A 9,980-nucleotide genomic window follows, 5' to 3' on the forward strand; every position below is an offset into this window, starting at 1 on the left:
TGTGGAAAAATATCTCTACACGAAGTCCAACTGGAGCTATTAAGTTCAATACTGACAATTAGCCAACATGAAAGATTAAAAAAAATAATTCTCCATAGAAGTTCATTTTCAGAGTAAGAAGCAACCATTCTTTGACTTCTCAGCCAACAATGTGATCCCATCTGAGATCAGTATAGAATCATTGCCAAGCACGGTTCCCTGAGACAAAAGTGCCTGATTGGGCTTCAGCAAGTGCCAACTGGCACATGCTCTGAGTATCAAGGGTAAGAAGTAGTAAGCCTGTATGAAGCTGCTCTGGAAAGAAAAGCACAGAGGATGGACCTTTATAATACCTATGACCCTGGTCCAAAGTTACCAAAGCTGCGAGATGGCAATGGACTCCAGAGCTCTTCTGGCAGGAATGTCCTCCCTCCAGAAAGGCAAACTGTGCATCCTCTCCCCATGCAGGCTTACCCACAACCTTTCTATGGGGATAACCCTCCCAGCAGCCAAAGCCTAAGGCAGCTCATACAAGAAGCCCATTTCTCTCTCATATCTGTTGCAAATGGAAATGACAAAAGGGGGCTATTATTACTTAAAAAAACAACCAAAAATAAAAACAAAACTCAATCAAAAAAGGAGATAATAGTATTATTTTTGAAGGTTATCGGTTGAAAACTCTAGTCCAGGTAGCAGAATACAACTAGTATTCATCTTCAGATACATTCTACCACAGGATATAATGACTTTTCTTCTTTGAAGTAAGTATGAAGTGGCGTTGGATCTCAGATGATATCAGCCATATAACTGGTCTCTAGACTTTCTTTTTCCCAGTGAAGCCATCCATTGCTTGGAAGATGCCCAAATAGTCACCTATAAGCAGTCCGGTCTTGATGGGTAAGAAACTAGAGAACACAGAATAAACTTTCTTGGTTATCATTCATGAAAGCAACTTTGACAGCTCAGTTGAAAACTGTCACTTCCTGTCACAGACGAAGTCACTTATTCATGCACTCATCACACATTCTCAGGCTACTTCGTGCTTCAGGATCACCAGTCCTGATCCATGCAAGATGACTATGGGAACCACTTACTCAAGGCCTCTCTAGCTCTTCTGGCTCTATTTAAGTTACTCATTTCAGTTCTCATTTGTTTCTACTCCCTTATCTGTCTGGTGACTAGAAGGAATCTTTAGGCACATGTTTGGAAGTACATGCATCTCTGCTGTAGTCCTGGCTCAGGCAATTTACTTAGCTTGCAGACGTTAGTTTACTCTAACACAGGGGCACCAGAGGTTTATGTGAGCATGAGATACAATAGTTGCTAAGTCTTTTAGCAAGACAAAACCAAGGCAGTTTATCACCTCCATCCCCACTTGGCCCTCTTAAGCCCACAGATACTTGGGACCATCCCTCAGATGGCGCACTCAAATCCTGATGATCTTGACGTCAACTCTTGACAGTGAGAAAAAGGATGATGTGGGAAGGACCAACCTGAGACTTGTGCTATGGGTCAGGTAACAAAAGAGGATCTTGTACTATCCATTTTTGTGGACACAACAGGATCACTGGGTGCTTCTAGGGCTCCCCAACATTTGGAATCTGGTCAGGTGTTAACTGCTTCAGTACCACACTTAAATCTCAACTTGCCTTTCTCTGAGCCTTCTGAGATTCCTTGTTCTGGCTTTATTTATTTATTGGTGTGTGCTGGGTCTTAGGGCTTGAACTCAGGGCCTGGGCACTGTCCCTGAGCTTTTTTGCTCAAAGCTAATGCTCTACCACTTGACCCACAGCTCTATTTGTGGCTTTTTGGGGGTTAACCGGAGATAAGAGTCTCATGGGCTTTCCTGCCCAGTCTGACTTCAAACCACAATCCACAGACCTCAGCCTCCTGAATAGCTAAGATTGCAGGTGTGAGCTGTTGGCATCTGGCTCCGGCTTGTGTTTCTTCACAGCACTTATAGCCCATGTGTATTTTTTTATCTTTTAATTTTTTTCTGTTTCTTCCTTGCCACTCACCCAACCAAGAATGACAGAGACTGTTGTGTGTCTTGTTCTTTGCTGGCACCTCAGATCCCAGGATAGTGAGTGACAAATGGCACTCTCATGTTTGTTGAATGACTGATGTGACCTTCTCTAAGCCCTTCCTGATTCCTCTAGCCTTCTCATGTACTATCTATCCTTCTCTCTAATATGGCCTACAATATACTATGAAATAATTACAAGATATTCAATGTACCTATGTGAAAATGGAACTAGCAGCTGACTGACAACTTGAGGGGATGGGTAGGGTTGGCAGTGATGGGAGAGGATGACGGAAAGGGTGACACTGATCAAGATGCACTGTACTCATAAACTGACCTATTGGACTGAAATTCCCTTGTGCAACTACTTGGAGATAATAATTCTACTTACAATAAAAGAACATGCCATGAAAAGATGTGTAACTTCCACAGTTATTCAGAGTAGAAAAATTAAGCCTCATGTATTCGAGTTGGCTTTGTTATAATACAATCTGCTACTAGGCAAAAAATATCTACTGTGATATGAATATATATACTGTCCAATAAGCAGAGCAGAAACCAAGTTACACACTAACACATACTATCTTTCCATTGTAGGGAGGAAACTGAGGCTCAAGAAACACAGAGGATACTGAGTCAATGTTTGTAAACAGCAGGATCAGAGCCTTGCACTTAAAACTACAGTCAATGTCTCCCAAGGCCTCAGCCAGCCACACAGATGAAGCCTGGAAGAAGGATAGGATGTGAATGACTTTTGATTCATTGGGCAAAATAGGTTAACTAGCTAATGAGGAAAGAAACTATCATAGTGCAGTGGCTATTAGCCATATGGTAATCATGAAGTAATGCCTGTATTCAAATAACTAGAGATCAGTTACTGTCCAGAGGAGTGAAATTATACATGGAGCTGTAGACAAAGGGATCAAACACAGGTAAGTGACCAGTTTCAATTCACCACAGGGCAGTGGACTGACAGTGGAATGTGCTTTTTTGTAAAGGAGAACTTCTATGAGGAAGTGGAAATAGATAACCCTTCATAGTCTACAGTGTGAGCATAGGAACCTGTGGAGCAGTTCAGTACTTATCATCCCCAAACTAGGTCAAATGCTCATAAGTTACAGCTGATGACTTTCCTTACTGATACCCAATGTAGAGCACAGAAGAGCCAGCAACAGCATTTCTTACATCCCCCAATCCCTTTATAGTGCTGGAAATCAAACCCAGGAAGTGCTCTGCTATTTGAGCTATAATTATAGCTTTTTCTTTTCTTCTTTCTTTCTTTTCCTTCCTTCCTTCCTTTCTTGATTTTTTTTGGGGTTGTTGATTGGTGATAAGAGTCTCGTGGATTTTCCTGCCCAAGGTGGCAGGATCTTAGCCTCCTGAGTAGCTAGGATGACAGGCTTGAGCCACTGGTGTCCAGCTTCTAGCCCTCTTTCTTTTTTCTTTTCTTTCTTATTTATTTGTTTTATTTTAATTTTTTGTCCTCTCTTTTTAAGAGGTGGGTTTTTTTTCTAAATTTTTTCCTCAAGTTCTCTAATCTTACAAATCAAATTGATTCTCTCCTGCTAACTTTACCTATCTTAAAAGTTTTTGAGGTATCTAGATGATTGGTTCTGACTTTGGGACCATGCACTGGAAGAAGCATGGATATGGTTTCTATTCCAAATGATGTTTTTCTTTCTTGCTGGTACTGGGGTTTGAACTCAAGATTGTGCTTGCTCAGTTGAGGCTTTGCCACTTGAGTCATACCTCAGCTTGGATCTTTGCTAGTTATTTTGGAGATAGAATACCATCTTCAAAGATTGTCATGGCTGGCCTCAAACCATGATCTTCTGGATCTCAGCCCCTTGTGTAGCTAGGATTACAGGTATGAACTACTGGTAGCTGGCCCAACATGATTGTTTTATGATGGTACAAGAAAAAAAAATCTTTAAAAAGTATTTGTAATCTGTCCACAGCTCATTCTGTAACTCCACTTCATTTTGACAATAATGCAATACCTAAATGACAGATGGTGGTCCCCTTTTCCTGGACTGGGGGACCTATTATAGTGCAAATTTGGCACTATGTCAAAGAACAGGTCCAAAGATGGATTCACAGTATCTAAAGAACTTCCACTCTAAAATTCATTAATTCAACAGATACAAATAATCCATTAAGTGGAATCTGAAGGAAACCATCATCTGGCAAATTGGGAAAGTAATAGAAGTAGTTACCTTTTCAAGAACATCAAGAAGTATAAAAACTTTGGCAAATACAAGTACACCTTTTCCTGCAGGATAGCTTCCACTATTTTTTGTACTGCGTATTCAGGTTCCAGAATTGGTAACAGAGTAGGACACCTAAAGTATTAATAAAAAAAACTAAATTTAATAAAAATAATTCTTTCAAGTAAGGGATTAAAGGTTTTAAGACATCACATTCCTTTTTCTTTCACAGCTGATCTATTTCTAGATTTTTACTCATGACTGGTGTGGTAACAAGCATAACTAAAATCTGAAGTGGAAAATGACGATTCTAATTAGTATACTGATGTTACAAGTAAATGTCTATGTAAAATCACAGTGAACAAATGGTCAAAATGTTGTAAAGCAAGACACTGAAAGCAAATTTTCTGCTTTTCTTCAGGGGGTACAGAACTGGGCATTTGTGCCTGCTAGTGATGGAGGATGTCCCTTGGCCCCCAATGAGATGGTAATAGGCGATGGGGTCTTTGGCAAGTAACTGAGTCATGACAGTATAACATTCATGCATGAGATTAGCATCCTTAGCAGAAGAGCCATGAGAGAAAGAGATAATGTCTCTCTCTTCCCCCACCTTTCCTGTCTGCTAAGTGAGGAAACAGTAATGAGAAGATGGCTTCCACCAGACACTGGATATAGGACTGACTCTCAGTCTCCAGAACTGAGTAAGACAAGCCTCCTGTTCCAGCCACAGAGTGTATGGTATTGTGGCATAGAAGCCTGAATTAAATTTTTCTCCACAGAGTGTATGGTATTGTGGCATAGAAGCCTGAATTAAATTTTTCTTCAATGATTTTTCAATCTTCTTGGGACCATCATGAATGGCGGAGAGAAGCGGTGGCCAGACAGCCTGGGAGACAAACAAGCAGATGTGGAACTAGACTTGGCTTGATAAATCATTTGCATTCAACTCACCATCGTACACACAAACATGCAGAATAAAAAGAATAAAAGAATAAAAAGTTTGAAACCATTTATAAATCAAGCTCAATTGGATAAAATATCTTCTAAACAACTCTTAAAAAGAGAACAATAGATAGCCAGTCATTTTTTTATTTCTTTGAAATAAAAAGGATACTTACCCAGTTGTACAACCTTCAAACATTCCAGTTTTTATAAAAAATGGACATATGATTGTGGTTTTGATACCCCTGTAATTTTGGACATGCATTTCTAGAAGCACAGATTCAGCAAATCCAAGGGCTGCAAATTTACTTGCACAATAATCTGAAAGAGACAAACAATGCTAATGTATAAAAGTGCACATGACTACTGCATTTCACATCAGATAATGGACTTTTTATAAGCTGAAGATATACAGCAACTTCGCACTAAGTAAGTCTATTGGCTCCTTTTTTCCAACAGCTTAGGTGACTGTCAGCACTGTTTTGTTGGGACAGTATTTTGTGTGTGTGTGTGTGTATATATGTATATATGTTTGTGTATATATATATGTGTGTATGTGTATACATATACATACCATATAGTGGGGCTTGAACTCAGGGGTCTAGACCCTGTCCCTTATCTTTTTTGCTCAAGGCTGACATTCTATCATTTCAGCTACAGTTTCACTTCTGGTTTTTGGATAATTGGAGATTTCAGAAGCTAAGCAAGAGAGTTCAACATGGGTTGTGATCCTCAGATTAAAATTTCTAACTATAATTCTCATATTACTAATGTGAGCAGTAAATAACATAATAATTTTGAAAAGGAAAATGATGATTCTAATTATTCAGTGATGTCACACTTTAAGTAATAAACCTTTCAACTTAAAAGTTAATGAGGAAATTAGTGCTGTAAAGTGGAGTTGTTGTGTTAACCTGTTGATGTGCAACTATTTTGCAGGAGAAACTTAGAAAAATTTGTAGAATATGGACAGAGAAAACCTAGGGCTAGTCTTGAACATAATTCTACTTCTACTACACTGTACCACCACGCTGGCTTTTTTTTTTTTAGATAGGCTCTTAATAATGTTTGCTAGGGTTGGCCCTGAACTCCTGATCTTCCTTTCTCTGCTTCTCAATCACCTACGATTATAGGCATGACTACTATGCCTGGCTCCCCTGGGTGGCCAAGCTAGACTTGCAATTGAGAACAAAAAGCCAGAATGAAAAATTTGAAAACTTGAAGTTTGGCCAGAATAAAAAGGTTTAAAGTGTTTAAAGCAGAAAAGACTGCAGTTGTTAGAGAGATTAGCACCATTAAAAGGAAGCCAAGTACCTTGTACCAAAACAACAGATGCCCTGAGATCTTAGGAATCCTCAAGGCCTTGCTCACACCAGCCTCAAAAACTTGTATTTGAGAAGTGAGCCAGGGTACCCTCTGCTGGCACAGAGCCATCTAGGAAACTGCTCTCTCAGGACTCATTTTGTTGTAATCAGCTGTCTAACCAGTGAGAGGCCACTGCAGCCAAGGTTCAAAGATCCCAGTGCATCTCTTTGCTATTCTCAAGCCAGTAGGTGTCACAAAGGAGATGAAAATGATCCCCCCACCACATTCTGCAGATCTTCCATCAATGGAAAAGCAAAAGGTCAATTTCAGGTTTCTTGGAAGAAGCCTCTAAATTCATAGCAAGGGATACCACTTCAGGACTCTTCTGGAAGAGGAAGAAAAAAAAAAAAGAATGATTCCCAAATGTGTAATCTGGCTTCCTGTAAATTTATCTGACAGGAAATATGGGTGTCTAACTTACCTTTATTCACTTTGACAATTTTAGGACATCAAATCAATAGTGATTACTCAGCACTATTACTCACAGTTAAGATAACAGGGAAGTTTGTTACCTGCTAGCCCGTTTACTCCAACTAATCCAGCTGAACTTGAAATGCATACCAAATGTCCATGGTTTTTAGCAATCATGGCAGGAAGAAAGGCTTTGTAAGTCTAAGGAGAGCAAAGAAAAACATGTAACCTTTAATAGCATATTGTATGATTTTCTCAGATGTTTCTAGGATTATTGTGATTAAAAAATTGTTGTATTTAGCTCATAAAAATACCTGCAAGTATTGGGATATACAGACTTAAAACATGTCTGAAACATTTTAATATGTTTAATTTGCTAATTTCTTTCCATACAATTTCAGTATTATTAAACAAAATGTATGCAGATTTTAGTTTTTGGCTTTGCTTCCATTTTTCTTTAGAAATGCAATATTCAAAGTAGTATAGGAAAATCTCAGGTGTGGCAAGCACCATCCAAGGAACAATAACAGAAACGTAAGATAAGATATTGTTCCTATCTCTCTTCTCCCAATGCCCATTACCTTAATTTTGAATTGTAAAGGTTTTAAAGTTTTTCTGAACAGTATTCACCGGACATCTTGTTGATAGCTCTTGTTGAAGAAGAGCACTTTGCTCTAAGCTCATTTCTACTTCTTTAAATAATGTTTTACTATTTTAATTGATAAAATAGCGTGGTTTTTCAAGAAGACAGAATGAAGACTATATCTCAGTCCTGTAGAACACCTTCATTTTTTTTTTTGGTAGTGGTACTGGGGTATGAATTCAGGGCCTCACTCTCACCTTGGTTTGCTTGGCTGGTGCTCTATCATATGAACCATAACTCCAGCCTAGCTTTTTGCTGGTTAATTGGAGTCTCTTAGAATTTTCTAAACTGTGATCCTCCTGATCTCAGCTTCCTAAGTAGCTAATATTACAGGTGTGAACAACTAGTACCTGGCTTCACCTTCACTTTTGTTTGAGAACCTGGAGAAAGGAGGTAGAGAGAGAGCAAAGTGTTTTAGAGGAAGATGTCTCAGGCAACAAAGAAGGAATTAAACACATATGTGGACAAAGAGTGTCCACACCTTCTTCAGTTGCCTGCTTTGCATGATTTCAGAGAGAAGTGGAAGATGCAAATGAAAGACAAAGAAACAGCACAGCCTAATGAGGGGCACTTTGCATCCAGGTTTCAGGATGAGTGTCTCTACCTCCCAGCTGGGTCACTGCCAGTACAAGCTGGAGCTCTGCAATCCTGTAGTTCTTGAGCACTTGGGCAATTAGGTCACATGCAGGGGTCATAAGAATACAGGAACATTTGCCCAGAAAGAGAGGACTGAGAGGACAGAAGCTAGAAATATATCAACATTTAGGAACAACTTGGACAAAAAAGAAAAGGGAGAAAGGGGAGACCATGGAGACTGGGGGAGTATAGAGGGAGGAAAAGGACCTGAGAGTCCCAGGAATAGAATGTAAAGGGGGTTGCTCTATATAGATAGATAGTTAGAATAAATGTATATATACATATGCATTTACAGATATATGATATCTGCATTTACATAGATATATATCTTTGTATGTATATAATATATATACTTACTATATTAAACACGTATTTAAGTGTTTTTTGGATTGTTTTTCATACATATTATTGATGTTTCAAAGCACTTTGTGCTTTATGTGTTTATTACTATTTATATACACATTTATCTTTCTGTTTCTTATTGATCTATTTACCTATCTATCACAAGGTAGAGGAGTATTTGGGATGAAAGAAATCTTTGCAATAATTCCTGTAGGAAGCTCAGGGACATTAAGTTCTTAATCATTCTATCTCCCCACCCCACAGACAATACAGGACACCAATAATAACACCAGAACAATTACACTTTGGATGAAAGCAGGGAACAGAAAACCTATAAGCTCTAGATGACATTTGAAGGGTACTGAAGGATGAGTTGGGGGAGCTCAAAACTCTTCAGTGAACATGCCCAGAAGGAGAGAGCTCTGCGCAGGGGGTGAACAGCTGTGAGCAAGGCTGGAAAAGGATCACAAGCTGAAAGAGGAGGTGAGAGCCCAAATGCATGATAGGAAGAAGCTGTAAATAGCTAGTGTTGCAGAAGACAGAATGTTCTTCCAGTTTCTAGGAATAGGGAATCACTTTCAAGCACTCTACCACTTGAGCCATAGCTGCACTTCCAGCTTACTTTTTTAGTGTTTTGGAGATAAGAATATCACAGACTTTTCTGCCCAGGCTGGCTTTGAACCACAACTGTAAGATCTCAGCCTTCTGAGTAGTTAGGTGTAAGTCACTAGCACCTTGCTCACGATGTGTTCTTGACTAGACCTCTTTTAAGCAATAATGTCAGCCCTTAGTATCTGGGTGGAGGATTGATTCCAGTATTCTCCAGAGATACCAAATCCATGCATGTGCAAGTCTCTTACATAAAATTCTATATAGTACCTGCATATAACCTATGGATAGCCTCCCAATACATTTCAAATCATGACCACATTAGTCATAATCCCTAATATAATTGTAAATGCTGTTAAAATAGTTGATATATTATTTAGTGATATTCATAAAGAAAAATGTCTGTACATATTTGGTACAATTAAAAAATTGCTTTTTTGGGGGGCAGCATTGGGGTTTTGAACTTAGGGCCTGGGATTTTTAACTTAAGGCCTCACACTTGATAAACAGGTACTCTACCACATGAGCCCTGTCTCCAGCCCTAAAATGTAATCTTGATCTGTGATTGGTTGGATCAGGGATGTGGAACAGACACATATAGAGAACTGCCTGTAAAAGTGAGCCACTTTGGACAGTCTCTAACATTTGCCAGCAATTGATAAATGGCTCCACTATGAGGGCTGTGGGATTGCTTAAGCTGAAGATTCAGTTCGATCAAGAGAAGAAAACTGTTTCTTTGGGCCTGGCTTACTTCACTTAATATAATTTTTTCCAAGTTTTTCCATTTCCTAACAAATGGGGCAATGTCATTCTTTCTGATGGA

At 39.1% G+C, this 9,980-nt stretch overlaps 1 protein-coding gene across 1 annotated transcript in view; it reads right to left on the reverse strand.

Moving 5' to 3' along the window:
• Positions 1-549: 549 nt before the first annotated feature.
• Positions 550-9,980, reverse strand: part of Sdr16c5 (short chain dehydrogenase/reductase family 16C, member 5) — a 19,827-nt gene continuing 10,396 nt past the window's right edge. The window contains exons 4-7 of the mRNA XM_013009277.1: positions 7,029-7,128; positions 5,328-5,472; positions 4,219-4,344; positions 550-884 (exon numbers count right to left, since the gene is read on the reverse strand). Coding sequence (XP_012864731.1) covers positions 794-884; positions 4,219-4,344; positions 5,328-5,472; positions 7,029-7,128 — 462 coding nt within the window. The 3' untranslated portion in view covers positions 550-793. The remainder of the gene's footprint in view (positions 885-4,218; positions 4,345-5,327; positions 5,473-7,028; positions 7,129-9,980) is intronic.

This window comes from Dipodomys ordii, unplaced genomic scaffold (genome assembly GCF_000151885.1).
Source record: "Dipodomys ordii isolate 6190 unplaced genomic scaffold, Dord_2.0 Scaffold9, whole genome shotgun sequence".
Classification (NCBI taxonomy): domain Eukaryota; kingdom Metazoa; phylum Chordata; class Mammalia; order Rodentia; family Heteromyidae; genus Dipodomys; species Dipodomys ordii.